Source organism: Protopterus annectens, chromosome 8.part0 (genome assembly GCF_019279795.1).
Source record: "Protopterus annectens isolate FY-2018-M chromosome 8.part0, PAN1.0, whole genome shotgun sequence".
Lineage (NCBI taxonomy): Eukaryota > Metazoa > Chordata > Ceratodontiformes > Protopteridae > Protopterus > Protopterus annectens.
The window spans coordinates 494,966,202-494,989,296 of NC_056741.1; the positions used below are offsets into that span (position 1 = coordinate 494,966,202).

General features: G+C 39.5%; 1 protein-coding gene across 1 annotated transcript in view; it reads right to left on the reverse strand.

Moving 5' to 3' along the window:
• The window catches only part of LOC122808248 (melatonin receptor type 1C-like), a 45,190-nt gene extending 22,690 nt beyond the window's left edge, over positions 1-22,500 (reverse strand). Inside the window, exon 1 of the mRNA XM_044079212.1 lies at positions 22,302-22,500. Coding sequence (XP_043935147.1) covers positions 22,302-22,500 — 199 coding nt within the window. The remainder of the gene's footprint in view (positions 1-22,301) is intronic.
• Between the last annotated feature and the right edge of the window lie 595 nt (positions 22,501-23,095).

Sequence of the window (23,095 nt, forward strand, 5' to 3'; positions counted from 1 at the left end):
TACGTTTTTCATTTATATAATTATAAAATTGCCTTTGTCATATGTGGACATTTAATAAAGATGTCTTAAAAAAGTAGTAGAAAGGCTGTAGAATGATATATGACTAGAATCAAAGCATCCTTTTTATAAATAAAGTCAGAACAAAAAACATTCCATGAAGTCAATCAAAACAGTATTAACCATACATAATTTCATAAACTAGGACCCCAACATTTAGATTTTAATTATAAACCTCTAAAAGGATGCCATCAATTTGTGTGATTACCTTAGAATTCACATTTTCTAATCTTTCATTTATTTTCATACTTCCTTTTCTGCCCATTGTATCTTTTCCAAAAGCTGATCTCTGCTGGTCATCTATCATTTATAAATCTTGTTTAATATATTGTTTTTATTTTATTAAACCAACACATATAGTATGGTATATTCATAACAGTTTATAAAATATTCGACTTAACTAAAGAGTAACACTTTCAATCCTAGAAAACAAGAATCATCTAATCATCACATCATTTAACTTTCTCCATCAAACCTTCTAAGTTCATAGCTGATTACTAGATTAGCATTCAGTGAAGCCTTTGTAAGCCTAGCCATGCATCTCAAATCTCTGACAAGTTCTGATACCCTTAATAAGTATAAGCAGAGGCTTGGGAGATGAAACATTCACAAGCAGGGTTCAGGGAGATGAGCCATTTACAGGCTGTCTGTGTCCATTAGAGACATAGGTACCAAACCAGGGATGAATTTCCTGTTCCCCATCCAGTTGTCCAAGTTACACCTGAACTGGGTTAGGGAGGAAATCTGATTCACATGGATGGGGAGCCCGTTCCTGAGAAAGGATAGTCTTTGTGATACATACTTGTGTCAACAGCAAGTCCTATTTATATCACAGGCAAGGTTTAAGTCTTTAGAATAGGCAATTCTGGTACTGTTTGTTTTGTGGATATGTAAGAGGTCCATCAGAGTGGGGACCAAAAAATGTCTTGCACACTAAGCATAGCTGTCCCTCAACAGCCAGAAGGTGAAAGAATACAGGAATAAGACTTTGAGGTAGTCTGCACAGGCATGTCATGTATTCCTGGTATTCTTTTAGTGTGGAATTTCTATGGACATTCCAGTTTTTGGATGACACTGGATAGGCACATACCAGATGGGGCACTGCACTCAGTGATGCATCTGATAAATGCTGAATACAGTGGAACAATAACTGTCTTGGACCTGGATGCCATACCTTTGTTTATAAGTTGCACAACATATAATGATTTCCTCAGTACCATAGATACTTAATGGTCAAAGGTTAGATTACTTTATCCGTGTGTCCCCAAATCCCTGACTAGTTGGTCAACTGTATTGTCAATATGGTAGTTGCCAGGGATGCCTAACTTCCTGAAGGATACTGTTATGCATTTCTTGGCATTTAGTTTTTGTCCATGGATCTGACACTACTTATTTGTTCATGTCAGCTATTTCTGAGCAACATTAGTGTCTGTGGAAGATTCTATGACTGCTCTTCATTTGCAGTCATCTGCAAATCTGGTCATCAAAATACCTTTGAGACTGGCCTTAACTTCATAGAAGTAGGTAACAAAAAGATGCAGTCGCAGGACCAATCCTTGTTGGACTACACTGGTCACTGGCTTCTTTGTTGATGTGGACTCCCCAGTTCTAAATTCCTAGGTCCTGTGAGCCAGCTGGCTATCCCTTGGGTGACATAAGGGTTTATACTTAACCTGTTGAGTTTGCCAACAATGTCCAAGTGGGGATTGTTTCAAATGCCTAGGCCAGGTCAGGTAGTTAGTGCAAACTGTTTTGTCCTCATCCATTGCTTTGGTGACCTTCTCATATAGGTTCACCAGGTTGAGTAGTCATGACTTTGCTCTCTCATCAATTCAGATTTAACATGGTTAAGAATCGTGCCTACCTCAACTTTTCTGTTAGTTCATCATCTCTAAGCATTGTTGTTGTTTGTCTTTCGGCTTTTCCCGGTAAGGGGTCGCCACAGCAGAACTCTGGTCGGCTAATGATTGGCAGTAGATTTTTATAAAACGCCGAGGTGCCAGCTCGACGCCCACCCTTCAACGAAGGCACGCATGTCTTTTGAACGCTACCCAACCATGGGGAGGACATGTAGACTCCACACAGAAGGCACTCCCAAGCCCAGCCGAGAATAGAACAGGAGAACCTCTTGCTGTGAGGTAACAATGCTACCACCATACCATCGTGGCTAGGCATTTTATAAATGCCAAATTTCAAAATGCTGCTTGGCTTCTTAAGATCATTGCAGAGCCTGATTGCTCCATCTGGCTTTGGGACTAACACTATCACACCTGAAGCTTTTTTGTGTTTCCTCTTGTACAGCATTTGTCCATGAATCTGGTATTCTGCAAAGATTCAAGTTAACTTTTTCCCTTGGAATAGCCTCAGTATGAGGCTGAATCAGATCTGTTCTGCCATGCACATAGGGTCCTGTATAGCAGACATTAGTATTTTCATCTTGTAAGATGGTATAGTTTTCCATGACTCTTTTAAATGGGGTTTTCCCTTCTTTCCTAGTCTGGAAATATCTAACAGTCCATGAGAACACCCACCATATAATAACTCAAAGGACTGAGCCCTGTTGAGGATTGTGGTACTTATGTAATGGCAGACAGGAGATAAAATTTGTTTACCATATTCTTCAGTAACTTTGCTGAGCACAGATGTTATTATTTATTGTTATGGTCCACTAACCAATTTCTTTGAGAATGGTCCTTGACCTTAAAGTATTAACACAGTTTGTGCATTATTTTAGATGCAAATTGAGTCCTCTAGTCAGTAAGTATTTCCTTAATCTAGAAAAAAATAAAATTAGCTTACATGGGAGAATAGCCTCATGGTACTTATTTGCATAATTCAAAATAACCAACATGTTTTGAAACACATTGTTGAATTTTACCAGTGGCCTAACATGTCTATATCAATATTTTCAAATTGTGTCAGCTTAATGGGCAATAGAATCATATGATTTTTTTCTTAATCTGGGTAAGAGGCTTTCTATAGGCATTTAAGACACTCAGTACATCCAGTACAGACATTCTCAACTCCTTTCATTATTCCTTGCCAGCAAAAGCCTGCCAGAATCCTTGATTTAATCCTGTCCATTTGTAGATGTAACCTTAGTCTATGATTGTGTACTAACCATAGTAATAGATTTCCAAAAGGTTTGGGAATTAATAGTTGCCAAATTGTTTCCTCTCTGTCTTTACTTACTGTGTAAAATAAACCATTTTGTCACATCACTAAAACTCTCAGGACAAGAAGTTTGGACAAAGCCTAAAATAATGTGGGGGGGGGGGGCAGTGGCTCAAAAACAAGGACAGATTTTAAATATTGCTGTCATAAACTTAGAAGTTGTCAGAATAACATTTTTTTATATTAGTTTGCATTTTCTGAATGATATGAAGTCTGAAACTCAAATGTGTGTCATTATTTAGTAACTTCAATCCTCACTGATTTGCCAGAAAACCAAAAAATTTACGAGAAACTGAAGTGGAGGCAAAAATCTGGGTATTCTACAAAAATCTGGAAAGTTGAGAAGTATTCATTTCATTTTTTAGCTTGAAGTAAGGGTAGGAAGTGGAAACCCTATGTTCAGATTCTTCCCATAGAGCTCTGGCTATATTCCTCTTAGTTTTGCTTGAAGTATCACCTTCCCACAATGTCTTCTTAAAGTTAATATATCTTACCTGAAGGTCAGCTGACACTGTTTCCTCAAGGTGAATCTGTCACCTGGTAGAAGGCATTGCTTTCTCTTCTTCCAATACAGACATTGGGGTCTCAGTCTCCAGCTCTTCTAAGAAAGCTAGCACATACCAATATTCTTTAGCATGAATTGCTACTTTCGTAGTGCTCATTTTTCTTGTTCTTTACCTTTATAAATAAGGAGCATGTAACCTTCTGTCTTCTGTTTAGGGCTTCTGTTCTTCGGCTCAACAGGAATATGATTAGGGCTTCCTATGAGTTAAGACCTACTATCATTTTAGTTTTAATTTCTGGGTTGTCTCTTCCTCTGTCTCAGTGTGTGTGTGAGAACCACAATCTCATGTTCTTCTTCCTCTTTTCCTCTTTTTGTTTTATTGATTGGTTCCTCTGCAAAGTGTATCTGAGAACAAAATTTATTTTAAGTTTTACTTTTTTTCTTTAAGTAGAGATACTTTTTGACCAGACCATTCCTTTATCCGACATTTTTGTTTTACACTGACAGGAATGGGTTTAGAACTCTGACCAGTTTCCACCTCTTTATCATACCACTGAAGTCTTTATTATTATTATTACATTTTTCCATCAACACTCACCTGCTGCACAGAATTCTTCACTTCCTGGACTTTCGTGTTTTAACTTAATCAAAGTTTAGAATTCTTTTCCAGTTGTGAATTGTCCATACTTCCTAATATAATTCCCCAGGCATGCATCCTCTTAATGAGAGATTTCTCTTCTAATCACTTCTGGTCTTTGGTTTACAGCACTTTCAAAATGCAATATTTAATTATGTAACTTTCTTTCTTCTATTGGCTCTTTCCCTACAGGCTGCCATGCCAAAAAAGGGTGCTGATATATCTGCATTTTCAGGTTCTTTTCTCTGAATCACTAGCATATTGTTGCACCCATAGGATTTTCTAAGACAGTTCATTGATCTTTGGAAGCTTAATATACTCTTATGAATATATGTGCTGGTTGCTATCCCAATTTCTAGGTTAGATAGAATAGTACCTGTAAGCATATCCATTTGCTGGCTCCCATCTCCAGCTGATAAGGTGGTGTATCAAAAGGTACCTTTTTCCAACTACTGCTGTAAGTCCTTCAAGTTGGGGAAAATATTTCCCTATCTTCTTATGTGTTAAATTGCAAATTACAACAACAGGATAAGTTATGTTTCCAAACATAGTTTGCATTTCTGAGTGTCCTATAAATACAGACTGCTTACACTGATTTTATTAGTAAGAGTCTTCTTTATACACATATATTGGGACTTTATAAGTATAAATATTCTGCTGGAAGCTAGTAGGCCCTGCAGCACCCTGTCATCAGTTAAGACACTGCACTTAATTTTGTTGTAGCATAATTGTGAAAGCTCAAGATACATTGCTTAAAGGATTACTGCACAAGTTATGGACACACATGATAGATTGGCATTCTGTTTAGTTTACGGGTAAAGCCTGCAATGATGACTGCAAGTCTCCAAAAAATGTAATGAGCTTCTGAAAATACTGTAATACTGTTTTTTATTATAAATACTGTCATATGCATTCAATACCTAAGGCTTATACGTTATCTAGTTATGTAAATATTCTCTGCATGGCAACAACAAAATGTCTTTCAGTGTTGGTAATTCTTTAACAGTATGCTTATAAAAGCTTACTTGCATCTTACAATCTCCAACAAGCTTACCTGATGGTCATTAAAGCATTGCTACTCAAACACAGAGCAACAGGGAACTGCAACAGCATGCATTCTGAATAATAAGAAGCATAAATCAACAGTATAAAAATATGACAGAAAACCAGAACATTCTGCAAAATCAAGGACAGATGAAAAGCCACTGTCGTACTTGTGTCTACCTTGGATGGGGGAATACTCTGCATGCTTACACTGCATAACTGCTCCTTGCCTTGCTTGGACATATCCAGAGTTGCTACATGGGGGAGTGGAGTGCAACAAGTATGTCACAATTTGAAATGTCTCTGGCTGATGGTGATGGCTATGACACTCATACCTCTCAACCTCAGAGCAAGAAATCTGGACTAAGCCATACATAGAAGTGGGACACAGGCCCAAAAAGTAAGGACAATTTTAAAATAGTGCTCTTATAAACTTAGAAAGATAATAGAATTGTAGTAGGTCTTGCATTAGTATGAATTTTCCGAAGGTTATGAAATCTGAAACTCTAATGTCTGCCATTATTTCCTAACTTCAATCTTTAATGATTTGCCACTAATTTGCAAGAAAAACACAATTTTATGAAAAATGGACCAAAAATGTGATACAAAAATATAAAATTGCCACACAATACAGCTAAGAACCTGTCAAAAAAGGGACACATTTTTAATATTAGTACTGTTAACTTGAGCAGCTGACAAAATAAGAGAATCTACATGCATTTCTGAAATAAAAGTAATCTATAACTCTGATCATTACATTTATTTATAATTGTAAACCCTCCACGTTTTCTTCCAAAATTGCCATTTTGCGGAGGGATTATTAGGGGGAGAGCAACATTTTGAACCAAAATTGGGGACAGTTGAGAGGCTTGGATATTCCTAATTCTATAAAGTGATTTATTTGCACATACCTCTCAACTTCTTAATGCAGGAAATCTGGACAAGGTCAAATATATTGGGGGAACATACAAACAGTACTAAAAATTGCACTTGTATAAACTTAAGACAGTTGATAGAATAACAGGTCTTGCTTTAGCATGCATTTTTCTGAAGGTTATAACATCTGAAACTCAATGTCTGTCATTATTTAGTGACTTCATTCCTAAATGATTTGCCAGAAAACCACAGATTTTATGAGGAACAAACCAAAAATATGAAGCAAAAATCTATTAATTCTGCAAAAATCTGGATAGTTGAGAGGTATAGTTCAGCCGGGGCTGTCTTTGAGTTTGCTGCCCTTCTCCCTCACAAAATCATGGTGGAATGGAGCCTCACCCCTGCAGCCATTCCAATGTCCCATTGCTTGGTTATTTCACCCCATTTACCACAAACACTGTAATGTGCATACTGCTTTACTTCTGCAATTATTTGGATTTCATTTGAAAGTTTTATTTTGCATTTTACAGCACAAACACTAATTGATATCTGCTATACAAAGCAATGCAGTCTCACAATGAAAACAGACTTAGCATTAAAACTTCTCTGCCCTTGAAACTCACATTCATTAAAACAGCATTGAAACCCACATTCAAAGAAAATACATTTTGCCAGTGGCAGATAAAGATTAACTTTGGGCTGTTTTCAAATCATAGGCCCCTTGCACACGAAACATATATGTGCTCTTTGATACACCTTCCTGATTGTATAAAATTATATTCCTTGTACAATACAGTACAGTTAGAGGGCATTATAAATTTATTGTTTTGTACATTACATTTTTCCAGTAAACAATGAAACAAAATGCATGCACTAATAATGACAAAACTGCCTAATTCAGAACATTTCCATCATAAAAGTCTACTCAAACTTCTGCAGCCCACCAGTATCAGTAAATATGCACAATCTCTGGAGAAGTAAAAGTCATCTAAATAATTCCACATTAAAGAAATCTGTAACTATTGATGAGGCTGTTGCTAGCAAACAACTTTATATTTCATTGTTTCTTCTACAAATAAAGTGCCTGTTGCCCTTGAGGAATAAATTGCCTATGTTCCATTAAAAAAAATGATAAGCTAGTAATATTGCAATAGGGAATGAATGGCAAACTAATAACAGGCTCATAGTTACTAGGTATCTTCACCAAAAAAGACTGCAGCATCCACCCCCTTTACAACACAGTATAGTATCAGCAATGCATGTACCTACTGTGGGAGTAGAACCCACAGCCTTCTTTATCTAAAACAAATACACTACCTGTTGTACTATTAACAATACAAGCTGACTCAGCATAAACAGCAGTAAACTTTTAATCCCCTGCAGCTCTCATCTCCTTGTAAAATCTACTCGACACTTAGCTGTATCTCTGAGCTTTGCAGCACAATAAATCTGGAAAAGCCAAAATTTATTGGGGGGGGGGGCGGGCGACAAAAGCCCAAAAACCAGGGACACATTTTAAACATTGCTTGTATAATGCTGGAAAGTTGCTAGAATAAAATGCTGTGTTACCACCATACTTTTCACTACCATGACTTGAACCCAGGACCCTGTGCAAAACAGTCAGAGCAACATGCCACTATGCCATATCAGCTGTTTTGTGAAACAGAGGAAGACTGAAATTTAAATGGCTACCATTTAGTGAATTCAGTTCTCACCATAGCTGTCAACCGTTTAGCACAAAACACCTGAACAAAGCCAATAATGGGGGGATACAGCCCCCGAACATATTCAATGAATTCAGTTCTCACCATAGCTCTCAACCTCTTAGCAAAAAAACATCTGGACAAAGCCAGTAATGGGGGAATACAGCCCCCAAACATATTCAGTGAATTCAGTTCTCACCATAGCTCTCAACCTTAGCACACGAAACCTGGACAAAGCCAATAATGGGGGATTACAATCCCAAAAATCGGGACAAATTTCAAATATCCATCTTATAAACTTAGAAAATTGCTAGAATAAAAGGTTTTGTGTTACCGTGTACTTTCTGAAGAATATGAAGTCTGAAATTCAAATGTCTGGCATTTTTATTTATTTAACATTTGTTAACCAAGAAAGTCTGACTTGGAACAAAAGCCAATTTTCAGCATAAGCCCAGGGAGAAACACTCCAGACACATGTCTTTGCAAGATGGGAGGACATGCAGACTCCACACAGAAGGCACCTCACCCAAAAATCAAACCAAAGAACCTGTAGTTGTCAGGCAACAATGCTAACATTGCACCACTGCAGTACTGACTGGGTAAGGAAACAAAAATACAGAAACCACAGATTTTATGAAGAACAGAACAAATATGAGGCAAAAATCTGCAAATTTTTTACAAATGGTGGTGGGTAGGGAATTCAGGCCCTTGACACCTGCACTCAAGGAATAGGGTTCAAGCCTGAGGTATTCTCTACCCACCATCATGTGTTCTCTCTAGCCACCAGTATATAGCAACTAGGGAATTACACACACACACACACACACACACACACACACACACACACACACACACACACACACACACACACACACACACACTAAATTCAGTGAGTGTTCTCAGTCCAATTCAAAGCTAGTGGCTGCAGTTCCTGAATTCAGTCCCATTCAGTGTTCCAGTATACTCAGTCACATCCCGTGCAAGCTAACAGCTGGTTTCCTCCCCATGAGAGTAGGCTCCAGCCTGCAGACGATGCAGTCTGGAGTTCTTCCGTTCTATGCACAGACTTCTGGGCATCTGCAGGGCAGAGATGCCTTCCCCCTATCTGGACTGCTGACACAGCTGTCTGGAGTTCTGTGAGTTCTAGGAGCTCCAAGCACGCATGTGCAGAGCCCCAACACTAGCTATTTGTTTTGTTTTGTTTTCTTCTTTCAGGTAGGGGGGGCTGCGGTCTTACAGTCCTATAGCACGAGCTGCCCCTAGTTGCAGGGCAAAACAACAAACACTCGTATGAGCGAATGCTTTTTCAGATTGAATAACAGTGAGTGTTAATGTGAGCAAATCTCTTCAATGGAGTTTTTGCCAACAGCATTTTGTATGAGATCATGGTGCAGCGGGGTAACTTAATTTGCTCTTACCCCACTGTTGTGTGATCGCAGAGTTGGTATATATAATTAGCAGGGAGTTTTTATTTTTGTTGTTTTCTATCATTTTAGATTCAATCTTATATGAGCCTTCTTTCTTCGTTTACTGTTATGAATGTTTGATGTTTGATGAAACACTCTGATATCTACATCTGTATCTATATCTATATCTATATCTACACACACACACACACACACACACACACACACACACACATATATATATATATATATATATATATATATATATATATACACACACACACACAAACACACACACACACACACACACACACACACACACACACACACACACACACACACACACACATCCTGTTTGTGATGCTAATCATCAAAATTACCTTGGTTTAGCACTCGATTCCAAATTATCTTTTATATAACATGCAGAAACTATCATTCAAAGAAAAATGTCACAGCTAAAACTCTGATGCAAGCTTAATGGCCTGTTGTCACCTGAAAATAGACTGGAAATAACAAGGTCATGGAATGTTTTATTCCAAAAATGGCATATGCTGTTCTTCTTATTGCATTACAGTCAGCTACTACAAAATGCACTATATAAAATCGCTCATTTTTCCAGTCTAGAAAATGCCACAGCTTATTACTGTGCTTTTCTAAAAAAGTTCACTTATTACTAATAAGACAAATTTCTCACTAAATGCAATCCTTTTCAAAATTATAAAACTTTAATATTGTCCAACATTGAAATAAAAATAGTTAGTTTTAACAGTAAATTACTCCATCAGAAAAAAATATATAATGGTGTTCTAATACTAAATAGACTTCAGCTTCATTTAGTGATAAGCAAACAAGCCTTTTTCTGCAAATGAGCCTACTTCAATGGACAAAATACCTCAAGATATCAGAAATGAGCAAATGCTCATAGCTTTTAAAGCACATTAAAAAAAACTACATTTAAGGCAATAATTGTGTTTTTTTTTTCAGGGATAACAATTAATTTGTGCTGCATCAGTCTGATTCCCTTCCTAAGAACAGTTTTAGATCAATACAAAGACATGTGTCCGGAGTGTTTCTCCCCGGGTCTCTACTGAAAATTGAGTTGTTCCAAGTCAGACTTTCCCGGTAAACAAATGTTAAATAAATAAATAAATAATAACACTTAAATGTGCTGTGCTTCTAGATGTGATAATTACTTAACTCTTCATATATACTTTTGTTATTTTAACACAGTGTCAAAAATTTGTAACAAATGTTAAATACATTTTCTTCAGTATTTTATAACAAGTTTTCTTTAGTTCTGTTTTCAGTGTAAATATTATTTCATTAGTTCCCCACTACTGTAAAAATTCAATGCTCAGATAATATCTCCAAAATGTATTTATTTATTTACTTTTGTTAACCGGGATAGTCTGACTGGGTGTTAACCCATTTTCAGCGCAGTTCTAGGGGAGAAAAGCTCCCCAAAACAGAGAAAATAATACAAACAGTTACACAATAAATGCACCTAAGGTAAGTGAAAATTTGAGAGGAAAAAAAGAAGCACAGTATATATTAAAAAGAAAAAATACGAGTTCCCTAGCAAGATAATAATCAAGTGAGTCAATGTATAAGAGAGTAAATAGACAACTAGGGAAGAAAACTAGTTTGACAAAATTAGAAGCATAACATATGAAAAAATTACAAAAAGAAATATGTAAGCAGCAGTTAAGAATATAGCATAATGGAGTGAGGAGGAGTCAGTAAAGAAGGAAAGATAGGAGAGACATAGAAATAAAAGGGAAAGAAAGAGGAGGAGAAAAGTGTAATAGGAGCTTAGAACAGGAAGTAAATGGTAATAGATGGAAGAAGTAAGTGAGATAAGAAATGGTTCATAGAGATAGAAAGGGAAAAAGAAAGAAGATGAGAAAAAGAGGAAGTTAGATATAGCAATTAGAAAGGTAAGAGTACAACAAGAGAGAAGGCAGATACCTGAAAATGGATTTAGTGCATTTTCTTCTAAGGTGTCTGTAATGTGCTTATTTTGTACACATTCCTGAAAATGTACAGTTGTTTTTGTATGTCTTCTTTTTCAGAGTCTTAGTTGTGGCTGAAGATGGTCAGTTGGCCACTCACATACCTGGTTAACAAATATAAACCAACTAATAAACAAACAAACAAATAGTGTTAGGATACTGCATTATCACAACTTCTCTAGACAAAATGAACATTTCCTGACTAAACTGAAGTATGTTAAAATACAACCCTAATGGGGGATTTTAATTGCTCACTCATTGGATAAATTACTCAATGTCAGATAAGTATGAACATATCAGTCAAAATACTTTGGAATAAAGAGCATAAAGTACAAATAATATGATAGCACAGTAGCTCTGCAGAATAACCTCTACCTTACAACTCCTGGCTTTAGTTTCTATTTGTGTGAGGTTTGCAGAGTCTCCTTGAGTCTGCATGAGTTTTCTCTGGGTTCTATAATTTCCTCTGTGATGACCGTGCCCTGGCCCAGCAATCAAGGAGCCTCAATCCTCACCAATAACACCAGGGAGGTCGTCTCCTAGAAGAGAAAAGGATAACTGACACACACAGTAAAGTACAATTTCCCTTAAGTGCACACAGAGATCACAGTCAGTCTGGGGCTGGTTGCTCCTTTGCTCACCAGGTCCCCAATAAGACTCCCCATTGGCACAGCTATAGGGTCCAGGTCTCAGCCTAGCTGAGAAAGCTAGAACATCCAGTACCCTCTCTGTCCAACCAGTGCTTCGTGCCCCTGCCAAGTAGCTGACATAACACACACACACACACACACACACACACACACACACACACACACACACACACACACACACACACACACACACACACACACTTTGAGATAAGTATTTATACAACTTCACAGACACTCCTTGGAAAGGCTGACACAGATTCTCCAGCTGTGCCCCTTTACCCAGACTATACAGTAGTAATTACTGCCACCACCCAGCTAATAATGTCAGCTACTTAAAGGCCTTTAAAAGGGTGTCCAATTATTACTGTGCAATATTATTATCCAATGGTAGTATGACTAACAGTCAAGGCTTACTTTAGAGTGGCCTGTTACAATAACCTCTATAAATATGCAATGTACTCTAGAGCTTATCTCTACACAAATCAGCCACAGGTAGAAGGTTTTTTAAATATTTAATAATAAATAATTAAAACACAAGACAATACTACTACACCACAGAGATATCTAAGAGTTCAGAGATCACACAGAAACTTAAAATAATACAGTTGGACAGGTCTGATTTCAAAGAAAAATACCTAATTAATCTTTACTAGCTTACCATTCCTACAAGAAATCATAGTGCTAAAAACTTACATGTGAGCTTAGGCAGAGTGTTGAGTTAGATATCCAAGATCAAAATGCCCCAGTCTCTTGTGAGAATTAGTATTTAAACATTACTAACAAACATGTCTCTAAGGCCCACCCAAATTACATCATTTTTGACAATTAGGTTTTTCCAGTATTCATATTGCATCATATTAACACCTGGTCAGAGTTCTCAGGCCACAAACTGCATTATTTAGCAATCTAACACCTGCTCAGAAACTTACAACAATAGAAGACATTTCACATGTATATTCTAACAGAAACCAGAGCAGTAAAGCACATTTCACATCTAAATTCTGGTCATAAACATTAGCCTTAAAACAATGGGCATGAAACCTTCATCCAGACACAATGGAGCTGAATTCTAACATGAAAGGGTCACAACATGCTTCACTGGGCCAGTAGAGTGCAATGTTGTCACATATTTTGCAGTTCCACAATTCACAGTATTCTTTTACATTCAAAAAAAACATGCCTATATTTTACATTTATTTACAAATGCCAGAATTATATATCAAATTCTATTTGACTAGGCTGGCAGCCTTCGCCCATATCTCCCCAATCATCACATCTCTTCCCCCTGGGGAACTCAAGCAAGTTTTTCAAGTGTCCCTTAAGAAACATCGCTTGAGAGTGTCAGATCTATCTGGGTGTACCTCACCCCATTCCCTGTCTTGAAAGCCCACCTGCATTGGCATTGCTACTCCCACTGCAGTGCTGCACTGACATATCATATGCTTGCAACCCCAGACTCCATCTTAGCAACTTGGCATGCTGACTGGCTCTGTTTAACCATGTTAGAGGGTTGTGATCTGTCATCACAGTGAATTTTCTTCCATACAGATAAGGCTGACATTTTTGTAGTGCCCACACTATGGCTAGACATTCCTTTTCTACCACTGCATAGCATTCCTCCCTGGGTTGGTGCGTATGACTGAGGTAAACCACTGGGTGCTCTTCTTCCTCTGAAGAAATCTGGCTAAGTACAGCCCCCACCCCATAGTTGGAAGCATCCACCTGCACAACAAAGTATTTTCTGTAGTTTGGACTGGCTAACACAAGGGCTCCTCCAAAAGCTTCCTTAAGCTTCTGAAATGCCTGTTCACATGCTGGGTTCCACACTACCTTATCTGGCCTGTTCGTCCTTGTCAGGTCTATGAGGGGAGCAGCTATGGTACTATAATTGGGAACAAACTTTCTGTAGTACCCTGCTGTCCCCAAGAATGTCATCTGCTTTTTGGTAACAGGTGCAGACCATGCCTAAATGGCTTCCGCTTTGGCAGGTTCTGGTCTTATCTTACCATTCCCCACTCTATGTCCTAGGTAGGAGACCTCTGCTATTCCCACCTGACATTTGCTCGGCTTAATGGTCAAGCCTGTCCTCTGTAGTCTGCCCGGCACCTCCCTGACATGCTGAAGGTGCTCTTGCTAGGAATGGCTGTAGATAGCAATATCATCCATGTAAGCAAGGGAAACCCCTCCTGCTCCTGCTAAAATATGATCTACCAGCCTCTGGAAAGTCGCTGGGACATTATTCATCCCAAAGGGCATCTTTATGAACTCATACAAGTCAAAAGGAGTCACAAAAGCTGACTTCTCTCTAGCACTGGGAATCAAGGGCACCTGCCAGTAATCCTTGGTAAGATCAATGGTTGTAAGATAATTTGCCCCACCCAGCTGCTCTATGGCCTCATCTGTCCTAGGCATGAGGTAAGCATCTGATTCTGTGTGACTATTTAATTTCCTGTAATCCACACAGAACATGTTTCTGCCATCTTTCTTTGGCATCAACACCACTGGTGAAGCACAAAGACTGCTGGACTCTTGAATCACCCCTAGTTCCAACATCTCCTGTACCTCCTCCCTCAGAGTCTGTTTGACTGTCTCAGGCACCCTATAAGGGGGCTGCCTGATAGGCATTTGGGGTCCTGTATCCACCTGGTGCTGCACTAGGTGGGTGCTCCCTGGTTTCCTGGTGAACATGTCCCCAAACTCCTTCAACACTGCTCAGATTTCTCGAACCTGAGTAGGAGATAGCTGCTGGGACATTTCTACCCCTTCCACTGAGGTGTCAGCCCAAGCCTCACTGAGGAGATCAGTCCACAGATCTCCCTCTGACTCCTCCTGCAATCCACTGCAAATGCTCAGCACAAGGGCCTCTCTATCATGGTAAGTTTTCATCATGTCAACATGGTACAATTTATGCCCCTGCTGTCTGTCTAGCACTTCCACCATATAGTTAACATCACCTACCTTTCTTACCACCTTGTAAGGTCCCTCCCAAGCTGCTTGCAACTTGTTGTGTCTGACAGGAATGAGAACCATCACCTGCTGCCCTACAGCATACTTTCTAGCTCAAGCATTCCTGTCATACCACACCTTTTTCTGTTGTTGGGCTTCTGCTAGGTTCTCCTGGGCCAAGCCCATGAGTTCCCTGAGCCTTGTCCTGAAGGTTAGGATGTATGCCACAACAGACTCCTTGTGAGACTCACAATCACCTTCCCACTCATCTCGAATTAAATCTAGAGGTCCCCTCACCCTATGCCCGTACAGCAACTCAAAGGGTGAAAAACCTGTGGATTTCTGGGGAACCTCTCTGTAAGCAAACAACAGACGGGGCAACTATTTGTCCCACTCCCTCTTAAACTGATCTGCAAATGCCCGTAGCATGGACTTGATTGTAGAGTTTAACCTCTCAACAAGACCATTAGTCTGGGGATGGTAGGGGGTGGTCTTCATGTGCTTCACCCCACAGGACTTCCACAGACAAGCCAGCAGGCCTGACATAAAATTGGCACCTCTGTCAGACAGTATTTCCTTTGGGAAACCTACTCTGCTGAAAATCTGTAGCAAAGCATTTGCCACCTTCTCGGCCTCAATGGAGGACAAAGCCACTGCCTCAGGGTATCGTGTAGCATAATCTACAATCACTAGGATATACTTTTTCCCTGTGGAACTTGGGCTACTCAGAGGACCCACAATATCCATAGCTACCCTCTATAATGGCTCCTCAATCACAGGCAAAGGCATCAAAGGAGCTATGACCTTGTCTCCTGCCTTGCCTACCTTTTGGCACTGCTCACAGGTCCTGCAGTACCCTATTACATCTCTGGAAATTCTAGGCCAATAGAAGTTTTGCATAATATGCCTCTTTGTATGTTTTATGCCCATATGACCTGCAAAGGGAATATCATGGGCTATGGCTAGAAGCGCCAAGATGGTAAGCTCTAGGCAGTACCAATTGCTGTACTCTCTCTCCCCTTCTAGCCCTCCCTCAGGGGTCCACTCTCTGTACAGTAACCCTTTGTTCTAGTATACAGATTCCCCCTTCCCTTGAGAATCAGGTGCCTCCCTAGCTACCTGCCTCAGGCCTTGCAATGTAGGGTCTGAGAGCTGAGCCTGTCTCAAGTCTCTCCTCGTGACCCTTCCCAGCTCCCATTCCACAGGAAGTCTGGCATCCTCTGACAGCGGTGCCTCACTGTCAGCCTGGGTGCTACTACACACCTCTTCCTTTGCAGTTACCCTGTCCAAGGGAACATCAGTACTCACAAGCAGCTGTGGCTCACATTCAGTCTCACTGCTACAGTGTAGCTCACTCTCTGAAGTAACCACCTCAACAGTCCTGGCTGCAAGTATGCAGTCTGTCTGGGTCTCCCCCAGGCTTGCAGACCCCCATGCTTGTCTCCTAGCCTCACTGCATCTAACTGCATAAGTACATAGTACTGCCTCATCCAAATCCTTCCTTCTCAGGACATCTGCAGGATGGTAGTTCCATACCCCTGTTGTCTCAAGACAACCTACTATTGGCATTTTGTCTTTACCACTTACTGGCTCCCTCACCTTTGGTTCCCCACCTTGCCTCCGTGGACACCTGTATGCCACATGGCCCTACTGGTTGTATTCAAAACATGTAACCCTAGCTCCTGGACGTGTACCTGGACTAGTGGCTTCCCCCTGCTACTGGCAGATTCTGTTGGAGACGTCTGTGCTGCCCATCATGGGTTCATTTAGACCCATGAGCAGTACTGGGGGTCCCCTTCCTGTGCAGGGCTGCCCTGCTGACCAGGTATAGGTCTCCCTTCTTCCCCAACTCCTCTGAAGTAGCGCACTGTCTATCAGCTAACCAGATCCTCATGTCCTCAGGCAAAGTGCTAAGGGCTTGCTCCCTTACCAAAAGATCTGACAGCCCTTCAAAAGTGGTGACCTGTCATCCACTCACCCAGCTATGAAAATAAGTGCTCAGTTCAGAAACATATTCACATACATTTTCATCTGCCTTGCATCTATGCTCACAAAACTTTTTCCTATACATTTCAGGTGTTAGCTTAAGACATTCCAACAAGTGACTTTTTACAGCAATATAACCAAAACAGTCAGTGTCATGCATTTTTGCTAAAGAAGTTACAGCTTTACCATAGGGTAAGGGGGGTCAGGAACCGTACCCAGAACCCTTGGTCAACTTCATACTGTTTACATACCCACTCAAACATATGAATGAAGCTATCAAAATTATCCCCCTCTTCAAACTGTGGAAGAAATTTACTGACCTTTTGCACTCCTGGGGTCCGGTTACTCCCTTCCCCATTACCTCCATGACTCTGGCGAAGAGTCAGCATTTCCCTCTCATGCCTCCTCTGCCATTCATTTTCCTCAGCTTGTAGACTCCTCATTTTCTCGGCTGCTTCTAGTTCCATATGCCTGGCCTCCAACTCAAGTCTCTTTAGCGCCAGCTGGATTTTTAAGTCCACTGCAGAAAGGTTGAGCTGTCCATTCTCCGAGGATATAGTATCTCCATTGTCAGTCTGATTATCCTCCAGGCTGCTGTTTTCTGATGCAGCTGTAACCAAGGCTGCAATCAGGTCTGCTTTAGTTAGGTTTCCATGCACCAGTCCCCTAGCCTGGCACATCTCCGCCAGCTGGCTCCTTGTCAGCTTTCCATACACCTCTGCTGACATGCTGCCTGCTCACCCTAACACTAAGCTAACAAAATAAATAAAACAATTGTGATCTGAACTCTGAGTATACACTGCATGGGTGTTTTAGGGTACAAAACACTTTTAGAGATCACTGTACATAAGTTGCAGGAATTCGCTCTACCCACACCACTACAAGCCAATTAGAATGTGAAGTAGATCCCACCACTGCCAAACACCTGTGATGACCATGCCCTGGCCCAGCAATCAAGGAACCTCAATCCTCACCACTAACACCAGGGAGGTCGGCTCATAGAAGAGAAAAGGATAACTAATACACACAGTAAAGTACAATTTCCCTTAAGTGCACACAGAGATCACAGTCAGTCTAGGGGTGGTTGCTCCCTTGCTCACCAGGTCCCCAATAAGACTCCCCACTGGCACAGATATAGGGTACTGGAGGTTTTAGCTTTCCCAGCTAGGCTGAGACCTGGACCCTATAGCTGTGCCAGTGGGGAGTCTTATTGGGGACCTGGTGAGCAAGGGAGCAACCAGTCCCAGACTGACTGTGATCTCTGTGTGCACTTAAGGGAAATTGTACTTTACTGTGTGTATTAGTTATCCTTTTGTCTTCTATGAGACAACCTCTCTGGCATTAGTGGTGAGGATTGAGGCTCCTTGATTTCTGGGCCAGGGCACTGTCATCACATCCTATAAGTTGATTGACTACAGTAAATTTAGTCTGGCAATGGAAGTCTGTCAGCCAGTGCAGAGAACTAAGGCTATGTGCTGTTAAAACCTACTTTGTGTAGTCCAGCATTTGATCCCCTCATGTGATGTCAGACCCTGCCTTACTTCATAGTTCATCATTCTGATAGTTTCAGACAACACTAATGTTATGGTTCATCATCTCAGTCAATGAACCTAGTGTTTATTAAACATGTCTAAAACTGAATATAGCTGCACATTACCAAGTCCTGTTATTAGGCTAACATTTAATTGGTGTTGTACATTGGTGGCATTTCAAAACCCAACACCTTAATAATAAAATATATATACTCAGAATTCACAAAGTCAATATGTAGGTCAGATTACTGAGAGAAACAGAAATATAGATAGATCGAGAGAGAGAGATTGAGGGTAATTGAACAGAGAGAGAGAGAGAGAGAGAGAGAGACCAGGTACATTTAAAAGTGGAATATTTTACATAATGTTATTAAAATAAAAAATGTGCGGCTATTATTAATTACTTATTCATCATTTAGCATTTATGATTTAACAGCAGTGGAAAACAAACAGAAACTGCAAACACTTCATGGAGATTCATCACATTTTATAACAGTTGCTACATCTTTATCACAGATGTGACACTACATTATAGCTGACCAAATAAGCTACCAACAGAAGTAACTTATAAGAGAATGTGGCCATCCTGTCTCGGCAATGTAGTCAATCAATCTTTTTCTTCAGTAATTTAAACAAGAATCACTGTTGCAGTCTGTGCAACTCAATATCCCTACTTCTTTCTTGTGTTTTGCTATATTACTTTTATTAGGTAACTATCTCGCTCCAGCATCCATTTTGTGTTGACATTGACCAAAGGGAACTGCCATTTTGCATATTAAATGTCATTTAATATTATATTAAATGGACACAGTTGCAATAACATCTGTATTTTTAAAAATACTGTTCCACAATAGGAATTAAAGTAGAACATACAAGTGATTGTTTCATCATCCGTATTAGTTCTAAACCCTAAAGGAATGAATTGTTCTAATCTTTAAAATATACTTCTTCCTATACCTTTTCTGAGCATTACTTTATGTCTCCATAGTGATGATTTCTTAAGGAGTGAAATTTTGCTTTGTTAAGGAAAAGCCAGAAGGGCTAAACTATTGCTGAATCCTGACTCCATGAGTCTCAACTTCCCAAAGTTCAATTCTCCAGCAATGCTGGCATCTACACTGAGAGGCATTGGTGGGGAATAGTGCAGGCACCAAGTACCATTTCCCAGTGTTTGCCCCCTTTGATCTGACAATGCACCCGAAGAGATGAGTATATTATTTAAGGGTAGGGATGTGGGGAGAAGGGGTTTGTCCTCTGCAAAAACACAGAAAATGGTGTTTTTGCTGGATCACTGAAAACAATGTTTTTGGGTAGTTTGTTTTGATGGAGTTGGCTTTGGTGGATTACAGTTTGATCACTCATAGTAGAAGCATCAACAAGAAATGTAAGTATCCATTATTTGCTAGAGAAGTCAGTGGGTATTTTTGTGTAACTTCACGTCTTCCTTTTGTTCATTTGCTAATCAGGTAAGCCCAGTAGGCACATACACTTCTTTTCATTGGTGACCGGGTAATGCCATTAGGTTTTCTGCTTATTCCATATCATAATTTGCAAGTAGCTCCAAAGAATTAAACTCAAGACTACGGAAACTTTTAACATCTCCTATTTGCAACACTCTGCTCTGAAATGACTGGACATATATCACTGACAATAAGCTTTCAAAAATGATTGTAATTATGTTTTGACCATTTTCTGTATATCCTATTCTGTTTCATGCTTTTCTTTCTGTCTTCTTCTCTCCATCCCTCCCACCATATTGTTGTGGTCAGTCATTAGTGCAGTCTAGATTTGGGACTGACAAATGATTGTTTTACAAGTATTCAAGGTTTGTGAAACTGCACTGCTTATTGTTAAAACATGGGACTTACAATCTCCTGAAAAAAAAATTATGGGGAAGACTAAACAAATAGCTATATAAAACACTTCAGTATTAATGACTATTTTACAGTACTACAAAAGGCATATTTGCAGGTTTATATGTGGTACAGTTATGGAAATTTTATATAAACCTTCAACATACGTTATTTTAGCATTACTGCTGAAATCACCAAATGTTGCCTCTGACAGTATCCTAGAACTGTAGTACACATTGTGCAAACTGTATTTATTTTAGACAAATGTAATGTCTAAATAAATGCCATCCTTGGTTATATATTATGTTAATGAAAGCAATGTAAACTGGCTGCTGATAATTGCATAGTTTGTTTTATGAAATTGCTGTCATGCCTATTAGGGGAAATTAACAATTTTATCCAAACTCCTTAGTTCATTATTGAGATTTTCTACCAGATTTCTTGCCTGGTATTTTATTTGTGAAATCCACTGCATTCTGTTTTTATGTTTGTGAATATTTAATATAAATAAAATTTTAAAAATCAGTTCACACTTGGCTTTAAAGATAAAAAAACAGTTTAAACATGTGCCAAAGGCTAAGGGGATGGGATCCTGGTTTAGCATCTCATCAAATGAAGGACTGCACACAATGAAATACCCTGGTCAGTGTGTACTGTGGTGCAGGGGTATACCCTGGTCAGTGTGTACTGTGGTGCAGAGGTATACCCTGGTCAGTGTGTACTGTGGTGCAGGGGTATACCCTGGTCAGTGTGTACTGTGGTGCATATGTATACTTGGTCAGTGCGTACTGTGGTGCAGAGGTATACCCTGGTCAGTGTGTACTGTGGTGCAGCGGTATACCCTGGTCAGTGTGTACTGTGGTGCAGGGATATACCCTGGTCAGTGTGTACTGTGGTGCAGGGGTATACTCTGGTCAGTGTGCATTGTGGTGCAGAGTTGTACCCTGGTCAGTGTGTACTGTGGTGCAGAGTAACCTGGTCAGTGTGCACTGTGGTGCAGGGGTGTACCCTGGTCAGTGTGTACTGTGGTGTAGGGGTGTATCCTGGTCAGTGTGTACTGTGGTGCAGAGTACCCTGGTCAGTGTGTACTGTGGTGCAGGGGTATACCCTGGTCAGTGTGTACTGTGGTGCAGGGGTATATTTGTATGATGTGGAGACAGAACCTCAGCCGTTCTCATTTTATGATGTCAGATGTGTACATACAGCCATCTGATTCACTGACTAATGTGTACATTCAGGAGGAGAAGGTGCTTGTGTTATAGTAGGACATGTTAAGTAGCTCAAAGTCATCTGTACTATTTAAGAGGGTAGTATCATTAAAAAATAGTTCAAAATAAGAACCGTTACTTTGAAGACGTTGTGATAGCTTGAGAAGAGTAATTATTTTTACACATGAAGCATTAAGCACATTAACTAAGTGTGCATCTATTCAGTATTAATTGGGTAATCTAAGAAAACATTGCAGAGATTGTGAAGTATAACGAGTGAGGGTAAAAGAATGTAAACAGTCCAGTACCTACAACTGACAGCTATTCACTATGTAGGGAAATAGACACAATGGGCTAGAGTGTATTTGTAACTGTTCTGTAACACAAATTAAAATATAACTATACAGTATCAGAGTTATACCTACTTAAGAGAATTGCTAGAAAGTAACCACAATATGCAACAATTAAGATACAGGCCTGTAAATCATCCATTAGGATCACTGCTGTATCCTGGTTAACAAATAGGAAGAAAAGCTACATGACTATGATCAAAAGCCATAACAGCCCACTAAATGTACAGTTGTAGCGATGGTCTCATAAGGCCTTAAGACAAACAGTTCCATGTAAGTCAGAGGTCAATAAACTATATAATTGAATGTAATTGATATGGATACATTTTCTTTTCAATTTTTGTTTTATGAAAATTACTTACCTGTGTTTCTTAGCTTTCTATTTCTTAAAACTGATAAAATAACCAAGGTGTTTCCAACCAGGTCTGCTATAGTGACAAAGATCAGCACAGTAGCTAGCACAATTGTCTTGGTTGCAGACTGTGAAGGATGACATGACAGAGCACTTTCATTGGCAGCCTGTACCCAACAGTCACTGGAGTTCGAGTGCCTTTGTAACATACTGTGCTTATAGCACTCAATGAAATAGTTACCAGTGGGAAGCAGCACCATACATTTTTATGCTAAATGCCTTGACAATTTACATAAATATTAAATATTAATGCGCAAACAAATAAGTATTTTAGCTCTACTTGAATTCCTCCAATGCAAACTTTGACAGGAAACTCAGATAAAAGCATAAGCACAGCTAATGTGTATGCATGATCCTGTCATATTTTTAAAATTTCTTCCCTTAGAACTGTTGCAACCTTTGATTATAGAGCCTGTTGTCTTGTGGTATTATTAAAATGACTGTCTATAACACGTAAGTTGTTATGCTCTAAACATAAGTTAAGCTATTTTATTTATTTGTTAGCTGGACAAACTTACTAGGCACACATGCTTCTTTTCAGAGTTGACTGGAGAACAATGTCTGGTTATGTGATTTAGACTCAAACTGTAGGCAAATATTGTGTGAGGGAATACAACCCAGCATTACAGAATGAAGTTTATTTGTAGCATGAATCTTTTATACTAAACTGACAGATAACCAGCATAATATGTATTGTGGGAGATGTATATATGGAAAGAGGAGAAATTGACTAAAAATTCTGAA